This window comes from Musca domestica, unplaced genomic scaffold (genome assembly GCF_030504385.1).
Source record: "Musca domestica strain aabys unplaced genomic scaffold, Musca_domestica.polishedcontigs.V.1.1 1, whole genome shotgun sequence".
NCBI classification, from domain to species: domain Eukaryota; kingdom Metazoa; phylum Arthropoda; class Insecta; order Diptera; family Muscidae; genus Musca; species Musca domestica.
The window spans coordinates 16661689-16686106 of record NW_026712114.1 but is presented as its reverse complement, the minus strand read 5'-3'; the positions used below and the strand labels follow the sequence as shown (position 1 = coordinate 16686106).

The window sequence follows — 24418 nt, the reverse complement described above, 5'->3', positions numbered from 1 at the left end:
GAAGTGCTAGTTTCTAGGATGAATTCAGTCGTAATTGCCAAAACTCAGTACATTTGGTCTGATATTAGCCATCTGCTGCACAATTAACCCGAAATCGGTGGAAAATATATATGGAAGCTATATCCAAATCTGAGCCGATATCGATAAAATTTGACTGAAGTATTTTCGAGCAGAATCTGATGGCCGGTACTAAATATCATTCTTGTAGAGTTCATATCAAAGACCTAAAATGGTAAAGACTAGACAAAATGCATTTTGAGCAAATGGTTTGTGTCTACATAACATAGAGTAACAGCCCATGGCAGTGACATGTTAATATAAAAAACATAATTACAGAAACAAATAACAAATAAAAATTTTAAAAATCCAAAATTTTAGTTTCAAAATTTTATTCCATAGACCTTTCCAAACATTTGCATATTGCCTTAGCGATTAAAATCAGTTGGTAGCTATGTTGTTATGACATCGTAACAACAGAGGTATTTTCACAGGGTTGTCATATTTTGACCTTGTCTTGTTCCATCTTTACACTTCTATCAAAGACATAGACGCATAAAGATAGGACAAGACAGAGTCAAATATGGCAACCCTTTGAAAAATACCTCTGTTGTTATGATATAGTAACAACATAGCTACCAATGTTGAGCAATTTAAACCGCTAAGGCAGTATGCAGAATTTTGAAACCAAATATTTTGGATTATCCAAACTTTTATTTGCCATTTTTGCCTATAACTGTGTTTTTTTATATTAACATGCCTCTGCAATGAGCTGTTATTCAAGGTAGTATGGCCACAAACCATTTGCTCAGAATGCATTTTGTCTAGTCTTTACCATTTTAGGTCTTTGCTTGTATTGGCCATTTCGTGCACAACTAATCCAAAATCGGTTGCAGATATATGGGAGCTATGTCTTCGGGTTCGTCCTTGTGTCAAACAAATATTGTTTGCAAAATTTCATCTCAATCGGATAATAAATGCGACCTGCATTTTGTTCGCAAAAATACATGGACCAACGGACAGACGGACTGATATGCATAAATCGACTCAGAAAGTGATTCTATGAAGATCCTCAAAAATAACTATGGGTCCATCTCGCTTCCTTCTCCCTATTACAAACAAATGCACAAATACATAATACCCTTGCCACTATGCGGTGTAGGCTATAAATATACTCACAGACAAGAGAAAAATGACATACGAAAACTATTTCACAGTTATCAGTAAATATAATTTAATGTTCGAAAATATCAGCTGATTTTGTTTGTTCCCATAATTTGGTAATAGCAAATTAATGTGAATGGGAATTCCCCCGGAATATTATTTTGTGAATGCGAATTCGCATTACCTTTTTGAATGGGAACTCTCATTTATTATGTAATAGGGGTGAATGTTTCAAGTGGCATATAAAGACTCCTTTCAAGACGTCTATGAATGTCTCTTTGGATTTGCCAATTACGACTCCTTTTATATCGCTTAGAGATACCTTCTAAAGTCAACTACAGGAAACTTTTGAAGTCGCCAATGTAGATTTCTTTCAATTTCAATTTAGACTCCTCCAAAGTAGCCTTCAGAACCCATTCAAATCGCCCCCAATTACTCCTTCATGCCGTCTTTCACTCTTCAATATTGCGTATAAATGCGGCTTTCAAATTGCCTATAAAGTCTTCTTTCAATCCGCCTATGGAGTCCCCTTTTTATGTAGCCTCTGGGGCTATAATCTAAAAATACTCCTCTAAAACATATCTTTCACTCCCATTTGCAGTCTCCCAAACAGTTACTACGGATTCTCTCTTGGCCACGATTTGAACCTATATTCATAAACGATTAGGAAATAGTCTTTAATTTTATCCAGAATTTTTGTAAAAGTTCCAAAATTAAAGTGTAAAAAAAAAGATTTAGTTAAAATATTTCAGTTTTGAAGTTAATGTATGTTATAGTACATTTCAAATCATATCTAAGAAATCATACATAACTTACAGTATCCGTGCAGTATGCAAACTTGAAATTAGGTTTTGTGTGTGTTTTCGAAAAATACAGAGAGAGAAACGGAGAAATATAGAGAATAGAGAGAGAGAGAGAAAGACAAAGATATTTCAAGAGAGATATCGGTTGTTGTTGTAGTTTTTGCATATTTGTTGAATGTTGTTGATTTTCATTTGTCATGTTGTGGTTTTGTTGTTGTTGTTATTATTATTTCATTACATTTATTATTAATGTTGTTGTGTTTTTTTTTTTGCGTTACACAAAGTGGTAAAGATGAAGAACAAGAATACGTTATAAAACAAAGGTGGAAGAAACAGAAAGAGAAGAGAGAAAATACAAAGAAAAAAAAACACATTTTCAAGTCAAGAGGAAAAACCAAATAAAATAGAAATATAAACAAACAACGCGCACGCACACACATACATACATATATATAGAGAGAGATATAACATTTAGTAAAAGTCATAGTATATATATATATATTACATATGAATGTAGGGATATGGCATGTAAATTCACATGTATGTATGTAATTGCTATGACAGTATGAATCAATGTGTGAGAAAGTCAATGTTTACAAATGGTAAATATGCATGAAGGAATGTAAATAGTGCGGAAATGTTTGAGACAAAACGGAGACACTTATTCGCATAGAGTTGTCGCACACACAGACACACACACACAAACACATGTTGGCATTGGGATTTGCAAATATTTATTTTTCTGTTGTAGAAAAATGAAAGGCACCGATTTTGGGATTTTTTGCCTATAAAGACATTTACGTAATGTCTTTCTGTGTTAGTGAATACGTATGTATGTCTGTATGAATGTAGAGAGGAGTATCTTGTGCTAGCGAATTGTAAGAAATGTCCTTGTAAGTTAAAATAAGAACAAACAAAAAAAAAAACGCCTCTAAGGATATCAGCTTGAAAACTTTGAAAATATTTGGGCATTTGTGTGACCCAAAAAAGAAAACTTAAATATATATATAGAAATGTAGCCTTTTGCAAAGTGAAATGTGAAAGGTTAGATGTAGTTTCAAATGGGGTCTTCTACTTGACACTCAAATTGTGGTAGGTTGGGGTTTGCCAAACAATTGAATCTTTAATGTGAATTAAACATAGTGTATTATACTCTCCACCATAGTATGGAGGGGGTATATTAAGTTTGTCATTTCGTTTGTAACAACTCGAAACATAGATTTTAGACCTCAGGTATATATATATTCATGACTAGGATAAAATTCTATGTCGATTTAGCGATCACTGTAGCTTCGGAACGAATTGAAGTAGGTTGATAAAATTTTACTCAGATGTATATTTGGTATGCAGGACTTTTCGTATTGAAAAGAAGCCATATAGGAGCAAGTTTAGGTGTAGCCTCCATAAAACTGTACCTCCCTATAATCAGTATTTTGAGGATATATGGGACATTATTCACTTGAATGTTTTCAAATTTCGTATTTGCACTAAGTAACGAGTACTACAACCTATGACGGAAAATTGGCTGTGCAGGTCCAGGTTTTCGTATAGCCACCATATAACGGTGCTTCCCTGTATTCGGTAGTTTGCGCTGATTTCAGCGACATTTTTTGCCGCAATTGTTTAAAATTTCGTATTTGCACTAAGTAACGAGTAAAACAATCTGCGACAGAAAATTGCCTGTGCAGGTCCAGATCTTCGTATAGCCCCCATACATCGGCACCACCCTATTATATTCGGTATTATGATGTTTTCAGCTACAATCACAACCAGAATTTTTTCAAATTCCGTATTTGAAATTCCTAATAGGTACTACAGCCTTTAACTGAAAATTGGATATTCTAGTGCAGGTCTTCGTATGGCCCCCATATAACGATGCTTCCCTGTATTCGGTATTTTGATGACTTCAGCGACGATATTCACCGCAATTGTTTCAAATTTCGTATTTGCACTAAGTAACGAGTACTACAACCTGTGGCAGAAAATTTCCTTGCAGGTCCTGGTCTTCGTATATCCCCCCATATAACGGTACCTCCCTATATTCGGTGTTTTTATGTTTTTGCGCCATTATTCAACGGAATTGTTTCATGTTTCGTATTTGCGGTAACTCCCAATATTCAGCTTTCTTAAGATTTTAATAGAATTGTTAACGGTTTGTTTTTTGAAAATTGCCAAAATTTGTTCTATTTGATGGAGGGTATTTAAAGTTCGGCCCGGGCAAAGTTACTGCTTTTCTAATAGTTTTTATTAAAAATCGAAGCGATACTTTTTTGGGACTTAAATACGTTAAAGATGATATATTATCTTATCCAAAGGTCATATAATCATAACAGAAATTTAAGAGCCTTTTTATAGGTCGTCGGCTCATTGAAGTCCTAAAGAAGATTAAGTATTGACAAAGGTAATCTCAAGACAAAATAACAGGCTCTACAGACCAGTGGGCACCAATTTTGATTACATATGTATATTCTTTACTGAAAACCATGTAGATGCTTGAGGTGGTACATAGGAAATAATTTTTCAGAAAAAAAGTTATTCGTGATTTCTTTATATTTGGCTGGAAAACCGCAAATGGCTATCCTTAGGGCACTCCAGCATATAAATTTGAATAAATCTTTTGTGTCTCGTACCATCGCTCGTTACCATGATACTGGTAGCGTAGGCCGACGTCAAGGAAATTAACTGAAGAATAAGTAACATCAGCAGAAATGGTTCGAAAAGTAAAGAAGCGACAAGTAAACAAACATTAAGTTCGGCCGGGCCAAACTTTTAATACCCTACACCTTAGGGTAAAGGAAGCATTAGAAGAGATGTGGCAAAAACCATCAAAATACCGAATATCGGGAGGTACCGTTATATGGGGGCTATATCAAATCATGGACCTATACATACAATGTTTCGCCAACGGAGCTAGAACCCATTATGACTACAAATACCAATTTTCAGACAAATCCGTGAAAAATGTGGCAAAAATCACCAAATTACCGAATGTCTGGAGGTACCGTTATAGGGGGCTATACCAAAACGTGGACCTATAATTACAATGACTCGCCACACCAACTGGGACCCATTATGATCTACAACTACCAATTTTCAGATTAATTTTTGAAAAAATATGTCAAAAATCATCAAAATACCGAATATTGGGAGGTACCGTTATATGGGGTCTATATCAAAACGTTGACCTATATATACAATGTTTCGCCACTGGAGCTGGAACCCATTATGACCAACAAATACCAATTTTTAGACAAATCCGTGAAAAATGTGGCAAAAAAAAAATTAAAATAGCGAATATCGGTAGGTACCTTTACATGAGGGCTATACCAACACGTGGACCCATACATGCAATGTTGTGCCACTCGCACAGGGATCCATTATGACCTACAAGTACCAATTTTCAGACAAATCCGTGAAAAAATGTGGCATACATAATCAAAATACCGAATATTGGGAGGTACCGTTATATGGGGACTATACCAGAACGTGGACCGATATATCTCATTTTCAATACCAACCATCCTAGACACAATACAAATAGCTCTGCTAAATTTTGGCGCTCTACGTCAAATAATGTGGGCTGTATCGTGATTTCAACAGACAGACGGACAGACTGGCGAACATTGTTAAATCGATTTAGAATTTTATGCTGATTATGAATATAAATACTTTATGGGGTCTACGACGAATATTTAAGGATGTTACAAACGGAATGACAAAGTTAATATACCCTCCTTTCCAAGGTGGAGGGTATAAAAATACCAAAGTGTCGACCACCTCAAGGTATAGTGTGTATATGGAATATGTCGGTCCATTACTTCTGGTATCACTACCACAAAGGGTCAAAATTGTGAATACAAAAACGATTATAAAATCCGAAACAAGCACCTGATTCTTTTCATATTTCTCACATCCCATTATTTCTATTAACCTAAGATCTGCTGTGAAGATAAGGTATATGGGTCTACTCCTTCTGGTACCTCCCCCACAAATGGTCAACATATTGAAAATCCTTGAAGCTCATAAAAGGCGAAACTAACATTCGATTCAATTCACACTTTCTCTCCAAACAAGGTCTATTAAAAAGATGGTATAGAACTCACCATTCCTTCTGGTACCTCAGCCACAAAAAGTTAAGTTAAAAGTTTTGGATATAATAAATAGATATCTGAAAACACCTTCTGGTACCTCACCCCCAAGTTCACAATTCTGTCATAACTTGCGAAAAAAGTCTGCGATTCTTTACAACTTGCTATAACTAAATAATTCTCAACACATTTATAACTTCGCATAAAATTGGATATAAATGTTCGATTTTCTTGTAATTTTGGGTTCTAAGGCTCGCTTCGCTATTAGACTCGCTATATATTTTTTTTGTATTTATTTACATTTTCTCCCCATATTGATTCTCTACCAATCATCAAAAGACACGAGGTGAAGGTGAATTGAAGCTTCCCGTCCAAATGGTATTCACCTTTAAGAAATTAGCTATTCAGGTCGTATCAATAATATAAATAATCAATATTACTAATACGCTCGTTTGCCTATCCATGTCACTTGAATGTTTAACAATCACTCTCATGATGATAGCAATCAGGATTACATGTACATATTTAAATATGAAAATGCAACCCCTTCATTAATTTCTAATTATAGTTTTCGTAAATTACTATTCTTGTCGTTTTACAAAAAAACAACCTCTGAATATTTAACTTAGTTAACCGCATTCAACCTAATCCGCCCAGTAGTTTGGTATTAGTATAGCGTAACACGTAATCGGTCTTGACCGACTTTTCACTTTAATTTGCCATTTATTTTATGTTGTTTTTTTTCTGCTGTCGTTTGTCGTACTGCTCTGTGTAGTTGTAGTTATTTGTTGCTGCTGTTGTTGGTTGTTTTACTTCTTTGAATTTTGGTCAAGGCTAAAATTGCATGTGCAGCGGCAGCAGCAGCAGCAGAAAAAAGCAAAACGTTTCTTACAATTCGAATCATTTGATACCCACACAGTCAAATGCCTAACTACATACATACATAAACACAAATACATTTGTAAGGGTGGAAAAAAAAAGCGGCACATTTCAACTATTCCTTGCTATGTGTATGTGTGAAGTACGACAAATGTATGTATGTGTGTATGTATGAACGACGACATGAAGTGATGACAGACCAGATACTTATGAATGTATGTAGGCAACAATGCAAACGAGTGCACAAACACACTTCTACACACACACACACCTACATTCACACTAACATTCATGTGGTACAAAAGAGTTATAGGCTATATATGCATATTATTTAGGTAGACAGACAAATGGAAAACCCTTTGAACTGAGTGTTTTAATTTCAAAGCTGAATGAGTAATTCAGAATGATTTAGAGATGTACGGAGGGAGAGAGAGAGAGAGTGAGGAACATAATGATACCAATTGGAGGGGGGTGATAATGGTGGTCAAATGACGTTTAATGACGTTCTGTTTGTCACGTGACGTTACATGTTGTGAAAATATTATTATTTAGCACAAATATTGGCCCCAAGGCGCAAAATTTACTGAAGTATTAAGTGTTACGGGTTAAACTAAACTGACCTATAAACACTTGGCTAAATTAATTCTGTACGCTAACGACTTTCTCCTAAAAGTATGCATTAGAATATTGAATTTTTACTGTGAGAAATTAAGTAAACCGAGCATTTAACCCCAAGTCCAGACCACTTATGTTCTTTGAAATGAGACAAATTCCGGATTTTCTCTTGACAACACCAAATTAAGGATCAAAGTTTCCAGGAGATACCCAGATACAAAATCATGGTTAAAATGTATTATAAATTTGCCGAACCCCCTTAAATGACACCAAATTGAACGTGTGTCTCAGGACGATTAAGCATTATTATATATTGCTATTATGTAACAAAATAACTTCAAGCATTCAAGAATTAACACTCTCAAATGTGGCAAAAAAGTGCCTCATCGAAATAACGGTTTTATACAATAGTTGTTTGGATGAAGTCATGAGATTTCGGGGTTGTTCCTGTCCTTCTGTCTGGGTGTCTAACTTTCAAAGGTAATATCCGATCTCATCCAGACTTGGTACATCGTAATATTTTTATCAAACTTTGATCGAGTTCGAAGATGAATAATATCGGTCCACTCCTTCGGTCAAAATGGTGGAAGAATATAATTTGCCTTATAGAAAGAGAACGAATCATTCGATGTTGTTCGAACATTTCAAATCCTAATATTTGTATTAGTGCTTCTAAAGCTCCTTCGTTGATAAACCACATTACAGAAGTTGTCTATAAAAGGAACAGGTAACACAGCTCCAGAACGATAATTTAGAGATTTTAGAGATAACAGGTCATCTTTTAACATAAAAGAGGTTGTTCCTATGGGGGAAAACTTTTTATGAAGGGTTTCCGGTTACACAATATCCTTTGTATATCTTCTATACATTGAGAGGTCGTTCATAGGCCAAAACCTTTACAGGTTTTCCATAAATATGAAACCATAAATCTTTAAATATCTCCTTTTGATAGATTATATATTTAAAGTAGAATTCTATATATTTAAAGCCCTTTAGAGGTCTCCTGCAGATCTTTTTTAAATATTTTTTCCAAGGAATTTTCAAGGTTTTTTAAAAATTTTCCAAAAATTATTTAGATATAGACTTGTGTTTTTTCTTAAGGACCATTAGAGCTGCACCGATTGACTTTATACACACTCCATGGTTTTCATAATTTTCCAAAGCATTTTCAATAGAATTTTTTCACAGATCGAAAATCCATTTTCACAAAATATTTTTCCAAAGGAGTATCAGCTCTAAACGGGGATTTTAAATATTTTTCTCGAGGATAAATAATTTTCCAACCGATAAGCTTTATTGTTCCAAGGACTATGATACTCTCAAATGTGGACTTTTAACAATATATTTTTAAAGGACAATCAGATCTTTAAACTTTGTATTCAAAATCATTTTTTTATTAGCCTATCAATCATGGACTATTAGAAGTAATTTTCGAAGGACTATCAGAGTTTTAAAAGTGGAAGTGGAACTAAGAGTATAGGTGTAATATTTTCAAGAGGGATATTAAAGAATATATCGTAGATTTTCAAAGGACATCTTTTTCTAAGGGATTTTTCCAAGGACGATCAGAGAAGCTATCGACGATTGTTCCAAGACTTTAAGCGTTATACTGTATCTTTTTCTACAATCTGATTTATAATTGAGGATTTTTCAGGATTTATCCAAGGGTTATTCGAATGTTGAAGCAGAAATCCTGGAAGGGACTATCGGAACAAAAATTGCAAATTTAATAAGGTCTTTCAGTCGTTTCAGATAAATCATAGACGACTTTTCCCAGGATTATCAGACGATATTGTCCACGGACTATGAAGGATTATTAGAACTTTAAGATTATTTTAAATGGCTACAAGATAATTTTTTTGGATTACTATAAAATGCAGGGTTTTTTCAGGATTCTATCAAAGGGATATTAAAGCAGAATTCGTAAAGTGTTTCCAAGGACTTTTGGAGCACCAATCCTGAAAAGGTTGTGGATTTTTTCATGTATTAATACTGCCACGGTCTATCATATATATTTTCCAGGGTTGTCAAGAATTTTCTTCAATTAATATCAGAGCTATAATTGTGAGTTTTTTCAGGATTTTATCAAAAGGTTATTAGAGGAATAATCGTAGATTTTTTTGAAGGATCTTTTGGTGGAGCGATCCTGGAAAATACTATAAATAAGAGGAATGAGGATTTTTCTAAGGGCTAGGCAAATGACCGACGACTTATCTAAGGACTAATTAGAGCACGGTTTATGGATCAGAAATACTGGGACTTTAAAAAAAAATATCGAATACTCTGTACTTCTTCCCTGGACTATCCAGAATTTTTTTACGGGACTATCGAAGCTTTTCGAGAATGTTCTCCAAGTAGTATCACAACTTCTTATGTTGTTTTTTTTTCCGGAATATAGGAGTTGTCAACGCTTATTTTTGAGACTATTTTTCGGAGACCACCAGAGCTTCAAACGCGGACTTTTAAGAACATTGTCCCCATAGAAGATCAGAGCTACATATACTTTTAATAATAGGAAAATGGAGAATGACTAGGGCCAGGAAAACGGTCGACGACTTATCCAAGGACTCATTAGAGCACGGGTTATGGGTCAGAAATAGTGGGACTTTAAAAAATACCAAAGACTTTCCATGGATTTTTAGATTCTGTATTTTTACACAACTCTCTTTATATTTGGCTGGAAAACCACAAGTGGTTATCGTCAGAGCACTCCAGCACTTAAATGTGAATAAATCTTTTGTGTCGCGTACCATCGCTCGTTACCGTGATACTGGTAGCGTAGTCCGAAGAAAACAGCAACATCAGCAGAAATGGTTCGAAAAGTAAAGAAGCGACTTGATCGAAACCCGCGACGCAGTGGCCGAAAAAAGGCTCATTCGGCAAATATTGAAAAATGAGCTCGAAATGAGTCATTGAAATTCCAAAAAGTGCAAGAACTTATACCGCAACAGAAAGAAAATAGACCCAAAAGAGCTAAAGAGTTGCTTCGCTTGGCCGAAGGTGGTAAACTGCCGAATTTGGGTTTCTCCGATGAGAAAACAAACAAAAGTGATCGTGTTTACTTGCCAAAGAGGTCTGCTGAAAATGTGCACCTTCGATTGGCAGAACTCAAGAGCTGGTCATGATGATGGTGTGGGCCGTCATAACAGCCGACGGTCATTCTCCGCTTGTATTAATCGACCGTGGCATCAGAATAAATGCCGAATATTATTGCGAAAATATTCTGGAGGGCACGTAAACATTTTGGCCGCAGACCTTGTACATTTCAACAGGACTTCCATCGCACAATGACCATCAAAATCGCCGTGATACCAATCCGTTGGACTATTGTGTCTGGAAAATACTACAGTGTCGATCACCTCAAGCAAGCGCTTCGCCGGGAATGGTCAAAAATACCGCAGAGCAGCATTCGGACAGCGTGTGACGGTTTCATTGGCCGTTTGAAGGCCATAATTCGTGCCAAAGGTGACCAATTCGGGCAAATCTAAACTTATTCTTAAATTTGATGCTATTTCCGAAATTTTTGCTTTCATTCAATAAAATTAAAAAAAAAATAAATAAATAAAAATTATGGCATTTGACTTTGTTGTAGTTTTTTTATTTCATCCTGTAGTAAATTTGAGGGACTATTATCAGGGAAAGGAATTATGTATTTGTTAAAGGTTTAAATTGAAAATTTTTATTTTTGAAGTCTACTTTTTTCCAAGGACTATTCCAAAAGTGTTTTTTTGAAAAATATTCCTTTTCTAAGGATACCTGCATTTTTTGAAGGATATTTTTTCCCAAGGAATCTCATAGCTAAACTCATGACAATCTGTCAGAGCCATAATGAAATTGTAAAAGAATATTCTTTGGAGGACTCAAATATATATGTATTGTAATAAGTTTTAAAACCTTTTAAGGATTATAAGGACTATACACTATGGAGCGTACCATTTTTTATAACCCATATTTTTGATAACCCATGAAATAGCTATTAGGGTCCTGTATAGCACCTTCAATAATCTTTATGAAAGAGTAATATTCTCTATAAAAATGTCTCGTTTTTTTCTGAGAACTTGTGCCAAATGAGTATATTAGAAGATTTCGGCTTTTATAAATGAGACCGTGAGCTGAGAGGAATGATTGATCCCGAGTCATGTAAAATGAAGTTTGAGTTTGATAACTGATATGAGAGAATCGGTGAATAAGAGGGAGATAATGCTTCAAAGAGGATATGGTTGTTGAGATATTTCATGAACATCCGATTTTCTTAAGATGCAAGATTTCGCTTGAAAATGAAGGGGAAACGAATAGCGAAGAATATAGTAAAGGGGGGAAACAAGTAGATCTAGTTTTGTTTTGTTTTTTCTATATATTTACCCATGTTCCACCTGGTTTTGAATTATGGACGAGCCAAGCCGTCTAAAAAACTAAGCTGAGCTGTGTTTTTTTGTTTCGTTCACTCTATTTATTTGCAGTGACGACAAAAACAACAACACCACCAATGCCGTTTTCCGGTTGTGTGTGAGTGGGTGGTTGGTTGGTTGTGGTGGGGTGTTGTTGTGGGTGTTCTCTCTTCCTTTTTTTTGAGCTTTTGCTTTTTTAGGCGGAGAGTGTGTTGGAATTTGCCTCTTTACATTTTGTTGTTGTTGTTGAGATTAACATTAATGCACTGTGGGTAGTTGTTTATTTATTTTATTATTTGTTTTTAATTTTTGTTGTCGTTGTTTTTGTTGTTTCAAAGAGACACACACAGAGAAAGAGAGAGTGAGGGAGGTTTTAAAAAATATGAAAAGAAATTTGAAAGAAATTGTTGGTTAAACAGGTTTTGTTGGCTTGCTGGGTGAGTGGTTGGTTTGGCTGTTAGGTGTTGTTGTGTTGGTGGGGTTGTGTGTCTTGTGTTGGTGTGTCAGTCGGTGTGTGTTTGTAGTTGGCTACACTTATGCATGACAGCGTTTTATTTCAAGTGGCGTATACGCATTGTAGACATTATTATCTTTCATATTAGGTTTTTTTTTTTTCTGGCACTAAAACCGATTTTCACGGAAGTGGAAGCATTCAGCCTGATAGCCTGCCAGCCAGCCAGTTCGTCATCATCATCAAACACGCATATCTAACTATATTACATACATATTTTATACATTATTATTATCATCATCGTCGTCAACGTTGTTGTTAGTGTTGAGCTTTGGTTTGGTTAGCGTGTTTGCGTTATTTTTGTGCAAGTGTGCCAACCTTGACCCTTTTTGAATGGATCCACAATGTGTTCGGTTGGGCAGATGACAGACGGATGGACGGATAGTTTGGTTGGTTGGTTGGATAGTTAGATGGTTTTAGTTTTCTTCATTGATTTTGAGGTGTCGCTTGTAGTGGTGGTAGTAGTAGTCTATTAAGAAAATGCATATTACACACACACAGACACAACTCAGACGCACTCTTTTTCAATGGACAATGCTGGCATTTTTAGAGCATTGTATTACATATGTATGCACGTATATACTATGCATATTTATTACATACATATGTTTGCTAGTTGCTTCCAAATTTTCTTTATATAACTCATGCAAGACACGCACACACACAGATACGCATAACTACTATTTTTTTCATCACATTAAAATTACTTTGTTTTAATTAAAATTTTCACAAAGAAAATCATTGCTTTCAACACGCACTTTTCATATCGATTGGTTTTTCCGTGGTATATGCCTTTGCCAGGCAGACCCCAAGGGGTCTGCAGAATTTTAAATGCCAACACAATTAGGCCACTTTTTCAGATTTTCCATGGAATATCTTTGCCATATTTCAAATCATTATTTTTCCCTCAAAGCCATATATTTTCCATGGCTTTTCTTTTACTTATTTTTTTGTGAAACACCAAAGAAATTTTCAGATTTTCAAGGATAAAATAGGCAAAGAAAAAAGTCTTCTCAAGTGTTGGTTTTGTTGTTGTTGGTGGTGGTTGGTTGGTTGTTTGCTTAGAGGAATTTTTGCTAAGTTTACCCTAAATCGCTGTTGTGTGTGTTTTTGGTTTGGTAACTCCTCAACGTTTCGAATGTCCACGACGACTGAATGAAAATTTCTACGCTCTGGTCTAGTAAAGAAATTTCCCCATGGTGGCTGTTTTTGACAGCTGACATTCGTTCGGCGTTTGCGCACTAACGCCAGAAGCAAATTACATTCGTTATTTACTCACCCTGTACCAGATGGTGTAACAACGCATTTAAATAATCACACAATCGCCATTGTTGCCAACGTTGTTGTTCTCGTTCCGCCAGAGCCTGTTGCAGAAAGCTTGACATTAATCGGATCTCATCGCGGAGCATTGACGCCATGTCGCGTAATTTTCGAATGTCATTTTGTAAAAATGCAATCGAGCGCAGCTGGAATAATTTGTAGCGGCTGGAGCGTTTTCTTCGTAGTCTGGAATGCTGTTTTTGGCGGCCATAGATGTCCCAGAGCAAGGCGTCGAGAAGGGATTTGACAGAGCTATGAAACGAGTTAAAAAAGATTAGTGGGGGAGGGTTTTTGGAATCGATTTTCTTTCTATACCTCATATTCGGAAAAAATTGAAAGAAATAAAATAGAACAAAAAAAATAGAGTGATGTTTGACGTAAAAAATATAATTTACACTGTGGAGCAAAATAAATCGTACCCCTTCCATGAATATTTATTGAAGTCCAATCGTTAATTTTTCGTCTATAATACTGTGCGACATATCTATTTATTTATTTATTTTTTTTTTTTTGATAATTGCGGAGAAAAGCCAGCAGATTATGAAAGTAGAGCTTAAAAAGAAGACACGTAAATATAGGGGGCAAGTTCCCCCCTCTTTCACAATTATGGGCCTTTTCAGTTTAAGATTCCTTGGAATCCTTACATTTTACATTAATCCTCTTCTTAAAATATGTTTTAAAACTGCATTTAAACGTGGTTTTGGCAGGTCAAAATATTCTACACAATTATTTGCTATAAAATTCTACTATAGGTCCTAGAATACATCAAAAGCCTAACCTAAACGCCACAAATCCAAAGGCATTTTAAACACATTTTAGTGTTAAAGCCATACTTTGTTTGAGTTTGTGCAAAAATCTCAAACAAATCTTAATTTTAAAAGGATGACGTCAAAGACAAAAATATTCTTTATCTATTTTTACTGAAAATCAATAAAGAAAAGAATTCTCTATTTCCACTTTAGATCCTAAAAATATTAATGAAATTATCAAAAAAAAAAAAAAAAAAAAAAAAAAACAAGTAAAAAAGCTGTAAGTTTGGCCGGGCCGAACTTAGCATCCCCTCCACCATTTGAAACGAATTTGGCAACTCTCGAAAACAATAAAATCCGTTAAAAATTCTGTTAAAATCTTAAAAATACCGAATGTAGCTATTATATTAGGGTCTATACGACGACATGAACCTGCGTAGGTAACATTTGTCATAACCCATTACAATATTCAAATGCAAAACTTAAAAAAAAATCGGTTATTATGTCGATAAAATCAAAATACCGAATATCGGGAGGTACCGTTATATGGGGGCTTTACCAATACGTGGACCTACATGGTCCATTTTAAATACCAAAAATCCTGCAGACATAACATACAATTGAGCAAAATTTTATCAATCTACTTCAATTCGTTCGGAAGCTAGAGTGATTTCCACAGACGAGCAGACGGACGGACATCGCTAAATCGATATAGAATTTTATGCTGATCAAGAATATATATACTTTGTGGGGTCTAAAATGTGTATTTCGAGGTGTTACAAACGGAATGACAAACTTAATATACCTTCCATACTATGGTGGAGGGTATAAAAAAACACGGAAACAAATTCTTAATATTGGCGTTTGAAAGTAACATAAAATTCCATTTTCGGCGGAAAGTGTCAAAAGAAGAAATATTCTACACATTTTCTCCATAAATCTCAGAATAAAACATACAAGGTGAGCTGCAAACACTGCAACCAACTTCAGACGGATATCATTTCTAAGCCACTGGACCGACAGCTGTTAAAATTATTCCAGTGACAGCTCATTATATTCTTTACAAGCGTACAAAAATGGCTCGTGAGCTGAACATATCGCAATATTCAATTCGACAAATATTGAAAAATGAGCTCGGGGTAAAGTCATTGATATTCCAAATTCCAAAAAGTGCAAGAACTTAGACCGCAACGGAATGAAAATAGGCCAATATTGAAAAATAAGCTCGGGGTAAAGCCATTGAAATTCCAAGAAGTGCAAGAACTTACACCACAACAGAAAGAAAATAGACTCAAAAGAGCTAAGAAGTTGCTTCGCTTGGTCGAAAGTGATGAACTGCCGAATTTGGTTTTCTCCGCTCCGATGAGAATACATTCGTTGTTCAGCAGTTTGTAAACAAACAAAATGATCGTGTTTACTTGCCAAAGAGGTCAGCTGAAAATGTGTACCTTCGGTTTGCCATCAGAACTCAAGCGCCGGCCATGGTGATGGTGTGGGCCGCCATAACAACCGATGGTCGCTCTCCGCTCGTAGTAATCGACCGTGACATCAGAATAAATGTCGAATATTATCGCGAAAATATTCTGGAGGGTGTATTAAAGCCTTGGGCACGCAAACATTTTGCCTCCAGACCTTGGACATTCTAACAGGATTCAGCACCATCGCACTCAGAACGCTCCACCCAAGAATGGTTACAAAATGAGGTTCCTCGTTTCATTTCCAGCGCACAATGGCCACCAAAATCTCCGGATACCAACCCGATGGACTATTGTGTTTGGAGTATTTTGGAATGAAAGGTTGGCACTAAAATATACCAAAGTGTTGATCACCTCAAGCAAAATACCGCAGAGAGAACATTCGAGCATCGTGTGACGGTTTCATTGGCCGTTTGAAGTCCATAATTCGTGCTAAAAGTGACCAATTCGAACAAATCTAAATTTATTCGAAAATTTGATGCTATTTCCGACATTTTTTGTTTTCCAAAAAAATTAAAAAAAAAAATTAAAAAGAATGTCGTTTGTTGCAGTTTTTTATCTCACCCTTATATATTTCGCCACATATAGAATAAAGCTTTGAAATTTATAAACATCTTTGTATTACATCCAGAACCATGGAAAAGGATCATATCGGTCCACGTTTTGGTAAAGCCATCAGGTGAGAACAACTCCGATTTCAAGTTTTTTGTAGCATTTTTGGCATGTTTTCCATTTTATTTCGCCAAGATTTTGGCATTTTGAGTTCATATTACCTTGAAACGCTATTTAAAAAAATTATCCCGTAGGTAAAACTTTTGGTACAGCCCTTATTTTTAAATATTGCAATAGTTTTAAATATTGCAAATTTTTTTTTTTTTCAAGGTGGATTAAAAAAGAGTTTTTCACGTGAATTTGTTTTAAAACTATTTTTCTAAAATTGTTAAAAAAATTCATTATCCATCCAAACGTGGAATTTTGATCAAAGACTATCTGAGATACAAACGTGCAATTTCAGGAAGTTGTGTCGAAGAATTTTTATTTTTATATTTTTAAGGACTTAAACGATGTTTTTTAATAGATTTTTAAGGTTTTTTTTTTAACAAGGTTCAGTACAAAAAACTGCAAAAGGGGAATTTATTAAATGTTTTTCAAGCACTACCCGTGCTAAACAAGTGTTTTTTTTTATTTTTTATTAATATTTTCATGGACTTCAGAGCTATTAATGTGGATTTGAAAAAATATATCTTGTAAGATTTTCAAGATTATATATTTGTAATATTTGTATTTATAATCGTGGATTTTACTAAGAATATTTTTTTAATTGTAGATTGTTAAAGTTTCTTGTGACGACTTTATGACCGTAATCGGGGTTAAATTTTTCAATTTTAGGAACAATTTTTCAGAGGCATTTCAGAATCATGAAAATGTTTTTGTGAACACTTCTTAGGTATTATCTATCGACTTTAAGCAGATTATTTCCAGAGGATTTTAAACCATAATTTTGAATTTTTAAAAATAATTTTCCTTGATTTTCAGAGACTTAATCGTTGATTTTTTTTAATTTTATAAGAAAATAAAACTGCTTTAATAATTCCAACTAAAATTTTTATTATAAAAAATCTTCTTATTATAAAAAATCAATCTAACAGTTTCAATATTTCAGTAGAAACTTCTATCCATATGGGTGTTCAAAGAGAAATTTCGATACATGCCACAACGATGCAATTCATTGGAGAATTTCTGTGACAATGGATAGTAACGGGACGGAATGGTGTACGGATTTGGGGCAAAATAACCATATTCCGAATTGTAGGTACGATACATGGTATTCTGATCCGTTTCCACACCGTATCCCTTGAAATTATCTAAAAGAAAAAAATATTTAAATTATTGAGCTAAGGATGAAGAATTCCATTACTTACATGGACATCGGTTCACATCTTCATGGGTCTTCAATTCCTCATAGAGTCTGGCCGTTTGAACAATGGGTTTACGTTTTAGAAATTTTTGATATTCAACTTCGGGATTAAATGTTTCAATTAAATTACACTGATTATCGCACATTGTTTGGATGACACAATGTTTCGACTCTTCACGAAGCTAAGCGTAGACTGACGAAAGGGTTAGGTTTTGTGAATTGTTTCCGAGTTGCAATTTGTTTAGAAAAATAAATAATCAAATGTTGACTTGACAACCGAATAGTCATATTTTATGTTGGGGTATAAGGGTGTAACGAAGAGTATGGTATTTCAAAAATATGAAACAATTGAGAAGAAATTTACTTTTTGTCATTTCTAAGCCACTCGTCCGACAGCTGTTAAAATTATTGCAGTGACAACTCATTATATTGTTTACAAGCTTACAAAAGCATTTTGGTGAGAATTTTCCATAAAAAAGTTTTTCGTGATGGAATTCAAGCGTGATAGTGTGATTTCTTTATATTTGGCTGGAAAACCACAAGTGGCTATCGTTAGAGCACTCCAGCATTTAAATGTGAATAAATGGCTCGTTACCGTGATACTGGTAGCGTAGCCCGACGTCAAGGAAGTGGACGGAAGAAAACAGCAACATCAGCAGAAATGGTTCGAAAAGTAAAAAAGCGACTTGATCGAAACCAGCGTCGCAGTGGCCGAAACATGTCTCATGAGCTGAACATATCGCAATATTCAATTCGGCAAATATTGAAAAATTAGCTCGGGGTAAAGCCATTGAAATTCCAAAAAGTTCAAGAACTTACACCGCAACAGAAAGAAAATAGACTCAAAAGAGCTAAAGAGTTGCTTCGCTTGGCCGAAAGTGGTGAACTGCCGAATTTGGTTTTCTCCGATGAGAAAACATTCGTTGTCCAGCTGTTTGCAAACAAACAAAATGATCGTGTTTACTTGCCACAGAGGTCAGCTGAAAATGTGCACCTTCGGTTGGCCACCAGAACTCAAACGCCGGCCATGGTGATGGTGTGGGCCGCCATAACAGCAGATGGTCGCTCTCCGCTCCTATTAATGGACCGTGGCATCAGAATAAATGCCGAATATTATCGCAAAAATATTCGGGTGTATTAAAGCCTTGCGCACTCAAACATTTTGGCCGCAGACCTTGAACATTCTAACAGCACCATCGCATTCAGCACGCGCCCTCCCCCAAAGGTTGGTTACAAAATGAGGTTTCTCGCTTCATTTCCAACGCACAATGGTCACCAAAATCTCCGGATACCAATCCCTTGGACTTTTGAGTCTGGAGTATTTTGGAAAGCCGGTTTGGCACAAAAAAATACCAAAGTGTCGATTACCTCAATGAAGCGCTTCGCCAGGAATGGGCTTAAATACCGCAGAGCAACATTCGGGCAGCGTGTGACGTTTTCATTGCCCGTTTGAAGGCCATAATTCGTGCCAAAAGTGACCAATTGGAACAAATCTAAACTTATTCTAAAATTTGATGCTACTTCCGACATTTTTTGCTTTCATTCAATAAAATTAAAAAAAAATGTAAAAATTATGGCGTTTGACTTTGTTGGAGTTTTTTTATCTCACCTTCTTTAATCCTAGGTAAACTTCAAATGATTGATTTTGAGACTTTTTGGTGTAAAAGGTAGACATTTTCCTAACATTCTCTCGAAAAAGGCAACTTTAACAAGTAAAAAAAACAGTAAGTCCGGCCGGGCGGTACTTTGAATATACATTCAAAATATCGAATGTATGGAGGTACTGATATATGGGAACTATTCGAAGACATGGACCTGGGCTATACGATATCCTGGAACGATATAGCCCATCTTCGATCTTGACCTGCCTGCAGACAAAAAATGGATCTGTGTAACATTTTAGCTTCCTATCTTTATTCGTTTTGACTCTAGCGTGATAACAACAGACGGACGGCCGGAGGGACAGGGCTAAATCGTCTTAGAGTTATACGCTGATCAAGAATATATACACAAATATACAAAGGAATGGCGAACTTAATATACCCTCCATACTATGTATGGTGGAGGGTATAAAAAATGAATAAAACCTTGAAAGTCTGAAGTTTTAATTAATTTTTTTTTTCAAACTGAAAAATTGTGTATTTTTAGTACAAGCAAGGCCTAAAACGAAAACGAAATGAATATAAAATTTTAAAGTGGACTTTTCGCTGACGAAGTAGGGAAATAAATTCTTATTTATTTTTATAAAAATTTAAAATGTATAAAAAGTGTATATAGCGCCATCTGTTGTGGCATAGCAACCAGTAATACAGCCAGTGCAATGAGTTGCCACCCCAATTGCGGTTTCCCATTACATATGTACATCCTTTTTCCGAACATGCGCATTGAGGTGACAGAGATTTTTTGTTTGTCTTCTTTGCGATTTTTTTGTTTGTGTAAAATCAGCTGAAGCTTTACAAGTGCTAAGATTTTAATGAATTAAAATATTATTAAAAATAAAAACTTGAATTATATAAAATTATCCTGAAAGCATTTGATACTATGAAGGATGTACTGAAGTTCCGGAATCTGTTAATATTAGTTGTTACAATCTGTCAAACATTCGATTATGGACTGGCTGTCAAACGTGGTCCCCATCATCCGCGTAGTGAGCGTAAAGTGGATCAACATTTAACCCATGAAGAACAGTAGGTCCTTTTATTGTAATTATGAATGAATTTTTATTTTCAATGCCATTTTAGTCGCATCGAAGACGACCTAAAGGAAATGGGCATAAAGGCGTCTGTGGAAAATATGTCGGAGGAGGAGAAGAATTTCTATTATTTTAAGGTAAGAAAAAAAATGTCGCGTACTTATTATCATCAACATGTATGACAATAAAGCCAATACTAAACTAACGAGGAATCTAATACTTCCAATGCCCAACTGAAATCGCCGGGTTAAGCAAAATATGGGGATTATTGGGCAAAATGTGCCTAACAAAGTCAGGTCCAAGAGATTTGAATAGTACACGAAATTTAAGCTGAATCCTGAATATTATTATCAAACTTACAGAGAGTTCGGAGAGATGGAAAATATCGGTGCGCTCCTTCTGGTACCTCCCCCACTAAAGGCCAAAAATTTCAATGAAAATATTTTACTTCCTTGAAAAAGAAATAATCATCCGATATTTGCATAAGTGCTATATCGGGTGCGAAAATGGAGGTTATCGGTCGACTCATTCAACCCACAACGGGTCAACATTTTGAGTAATTATAATTCCTATAAAATGTGGAATGCGAATACTATTGTCTTCAAATTGCGCACATATCAATATTTCTATCAACACAACATCTGGTATGAAGATGGAATATATCGGAACACTCATTCTGGTACCTTCCCCACAACTGGTCAACATTTTGATTAAATATGATACCCATAAAACACGAAATAATCATCCAAGTCTATTCAAATTTCACACATCCCATTATCAGGTGGAATACAAGATCAGGTGGAATTGTGGGACAATAGGTCACAATTTTCGATAGTTCTTAACTTGCAAAATAAGTCAGCGAACATGGTATTTCTAAAAACTTCTCACAACCAGAGATCTGATGTGATGTGATTTATGGGCCCGTCTGGTCCTTCCTTACAAAACGTAAAGATGTTGACTAAAAATTATTAGCATAAAATTGGGAATAATTGTTCGATTTTCTATAACATTTTCACATCCTAATGTTTTTCATAGTATTTTATGAAATTTTAAATATTACATAAAAAGTGAGGGAAGTAATCGATATAGTCCAAATCTTGCACATTGTATTATTTATAACAGACTTATGGCAATACAAAATATACTATACTGACCCACTCTTTCGAAACCTTCACCATAGAGAGTCAACACTTTGCATAATCATAACACAACTCTATTAAAAAAACTGATGATTTGGACTTGCCAATACTAAGTTTAGTACTTTTAGTACAATTATAGCACACATTTCTAAAACCACCTCCATATTTCTATCCCAGATACCAACAGGAGCCTCAAACTCATAAGTACTTTTCGAACAATTATGGTACATGTTTTCCAAACCACCTCCACATCTCAATTCTAGATACCAACAGAGAGGTAGCCAGCCCTAACCCTTCACCCAAAACTAAATTTAGTACATTTCGTACAAAAATAGGACATACAGGGTGAGATAAAAAAACTAAAACAAAGTAAAACGCCATAATTTTAAATGTCGGAAATAGCATCAAATTTAAGAATAAGTTTAGATTTGTTGCCAATGAAACCGTCACACGCTGCCCGAATGTTGCTCTGCGGTATTTTGGCCTATTCCCGGGGAAGCGCTTGCTTGAGGTGATCGACACTTTGGTATTTTTAGTGCCAACCTTGCTTTCCAAAATACTCCAGTCACAATAGTTCAACGGATTGATATCCGGTGATTTGGTGGCAATTGTGCGCTGGAAATGAAGCGAGGAACCTCATTTTGTAACCATTCTTAGGTGGCGCGTGCTGAGTGCGATGGTGCTGAGTCTTGTTGGAATGTCCAAGGTCTGCGGCCAAAATGTTTGCGTGCCCAAGGCTTTAATACACCCTCCAGAATATTTTCGGGATAATATTCGGCCTTTAATCTGATGCCGATTAATACGAGCGGAGAGCGACCATCGGCTGTTTTGGTGGCCCACACCATCACTATGGCCGGCGCTTAAGTGGCCGAAGGTGCAAATTTTCAGCTTGTCTCTTTGGCAAGTAAACATGATCATTTTGTTACATACTGCTGGACAACGAATGTTTTCTCATCGGAGAAAACCAAATTCGGCAGATCACCACTTTCGGCCAAGCGAAGTAGCTCTTTAACTCTTTTGAGTCTATTTTCTTTCTGTTGCGGTGTAAGTTCTTGCACTTTTTGGAATTTAAATGGCATTATCCCGAGCTTATTTTTTAATATTTGCCGAATGGAATATTGTGATATGTTCAGCTCACGAGCCATTTTGGGGCCACTGCGACGGGGGTTTCGATCAATTCGCTTCGTTACTTTTCGAAACATTTCTGCTGATGTTGCTGTTTTCTTCCGTTCACTTCCTTGACGTCGGGCTACGCTACCAGTACCACAGTAACGAGCGAAGGTACGAGACACAAAAGATTAATTCACGATAGCCACTTGTGGTTTTCCAGCCGAATATAAAGAAATAACACTATCACGCTCGAATTCCATCACGAATAACTTTTTTCTGGAAAATCAAATGCTTTTGTATGCTTGTAAATAATATAATGAGCTATCACTGGAATGATTTTAACAAGTGTCGGACGAGTGGCTTAGAAATGACAGCAGTCTGAAGTTGGTAGCAGTTTTTTCATCTCACCTTGTAGTACACACTTCCACACCAACCTAAAATCTGAAAGACAGATACCATCAATAAACTAAATACTAGTACAATAGAACACATTTTCGGAAACACCTCCATATGCCTGGGCTGCATATGAACCGCGATCCAATACTAATTTTCAGATTTTAAGCACTATCTGTTCACCCAGTACCAAAAATAGTACTACTAAGAACTTTTCTTGCCCTTGTAGTGCACATTTCCAAAATCACCTTTTTTATCACAAACTTACCACCAACAGGAATTCCATTCAGTCATCCCAACACAATACATTTCAACATTCCAGCTTCATTCCTAATTTAGTACAATTCGTATACTTAGTACACATTTCCAAAACCACCTTCATATATCAAATATAGCTTTCAACATTGATTCTCATACCAAATTTCAATTTTTTCCTCTATTCGACCTTTTCTATTCGAAATTGTGGTACAATCCATAGATTTAGAATTATTTAATTCATGCCTTGCTGTTCTTCTCGAGTTAATTAAATTTTCGTTTTAACAGATCCACGATGGTGACAATAACAATGCCTTGGATGGCTTGGAACTACTGCAGGCAGCAATGCATCAGGATGATCATTTTAAGAAAATCGATCGGGATAATTTCATACAAAATGCCAATGATGAACTGAATCACATAATAGGTAAGTTGGTGGAGATGAATGTAATGTGGTCTCTAATATGAGAGAAATGATTTTGAAATTTCTAAGAAATACAATCTTACGGTAAATAAAAAAAGTAACAATGACGCTTTCAAAAAGAAACCTCGTCAAAAATCAGAATTTTTATTGAAACCCTTTTTCAATCATTGTTTTAATTGTTACCTCATTTCAGATGTCATTGATGAATTCTTGTTAATTGCCGATGCCAATAAAGATGGATTCCTGCACTACAACGAATATGTCCAGGCGGTTACGGGTACGGCAAACTAATAATATAGGGCGTAATATCGCAACTACTGCATTTATCACTTTTTACAACACTTGATTATACAATCGCCGTACGGCAAATAAATGAAAAATGGCATTTAGCCCCCCCCTCTCCATCTTTAACACAATAATTTGAGAATAACAATGAATTCTCTTCAAAAATTTTGTTACTGCTACTGTTATTTATTGATTTCTATGGAAACAATTTAC

General features: G+C 35.5%; 3 protein-coding genes across 7 annotated transcripts in view; 1 reads left to right on the top strand and 2 right to left on the bottom strand.

Annotated features, from left to right (window-relative positions):
* The window catches only part of LOC101897982 (titin), a 39157-nt gene extending 25546 nt beyond the window's left edge, over window positions 1-13611 (bottom strand). For all 5 annotated transcript variants that reach the window (XR_009341756.1, XR_009341758.1, XR_009341757.1 and 2 more), the window contains exons 1-3: window positions 13532-13611; window positions 11909-12200; window positions 1978-1998 (exon numbers count right to left, since the gene is read on the bottom strand). Coding sequence is in view for 1 of the 5 variants with exons in the window: in XM_059119737.1 (XP_058975720.1) it covers window positions 1978-1998; window positions 11909-11912 (25 nt within the window). In the remaining 4 variants the exon portion in view is untranslated. The remainder of the gene's footprint in view (window positions 1-1977; window positions 1999-11908; window positions 12201-13531) is intronic.
* Window positions 13612-17636: 4025 nt separating this feature from the next.
* On the bottom strand, window positions 17637-18141 carry LOC101892418 (piercer of microtubule wall 1 protein). Its single transcript, XM_005190553.4, has 2 exons — window positions 17912-18141; window positions 17637-17854 (listed from the first exon to the last, which is right to left on the bottom strand). The coding sequence occupies exons 1-2, from the start codon at window positions 18051-18053 to the stop codon at window positions 17649-17651; spliced, it is 348 nt and encodes a 115-aa protein (XP_005190610.1). The 5' UTR covers window positions 18054-18141; the 3' UTR covers window positions 17637-17648.
* Window positions 18142-20362: 2221 nt separating this feature from the next.
* Window positions 20363-24318, top strand: LOC101898158 (multiple coagulation factor deficiency protein 2 homolog). The gene is made up of 4 exons (XM_005187783.4): window positions 20363-20594; window positions 20649-20736; window positions 23785-23923; window positions 24114-24318. Exons 1-4 carry the CDS (start codon window positions 20449-20451, stop codon window positions 24209-24211), a joined length of 471 nt encoding a protein of 156 aa, XP_005187840.2. The 5' UTR covers window positions 20363-20448; the 3' UTR covers window positions 24212-24318.
* The last annotated feature ends 100 nt before the right edge of the window (window positions 24319-24418 follow it).

What these genes read in the sequence shown, in the direction of transcription:
- LOC101898158 (XM_005187783.4), top strand. Translation starts at nt 20,449, where the DNA reads ATGAAGGATGTACTGAAGTTCCGGAATCTGTTAATATTAGTTGTTACA. An exon ending in CATTTAACCCATGAAGAACA is followed by an intron (nt 20,595 to 20,648) that starts GTAGGTCCTTTT and finishes ATGCCATTTTAG; the next exon opens with TCGCATCGAAGACGACCTAA. An exon ending in AGAATTTCTATTATTTTAAG is followed by an intron (nt 20,737 to 23,784) that starts GTAAGAAAAAAA and finishes TCGTTTTAACAG; the next exon opens with ATCCACGATGGTGACAATAA.
- LOC101892418 (XM_005190553.4), bottom strand. Translation starts at nt 18,053, where the DNA reads ATGTGCGATAATCAGTGTAATTTAATTGAAACATTTAATCCCGAAGTT. An exon ending in AGATGTGAACCGATGTCCAT is followed by an intron (nt 17,855 to 17,911) that starts GTAAGTAATGGA and finishes TTTTTCTTTTAG; the next exon opens with ATAATTTCAAGGGATACGGT.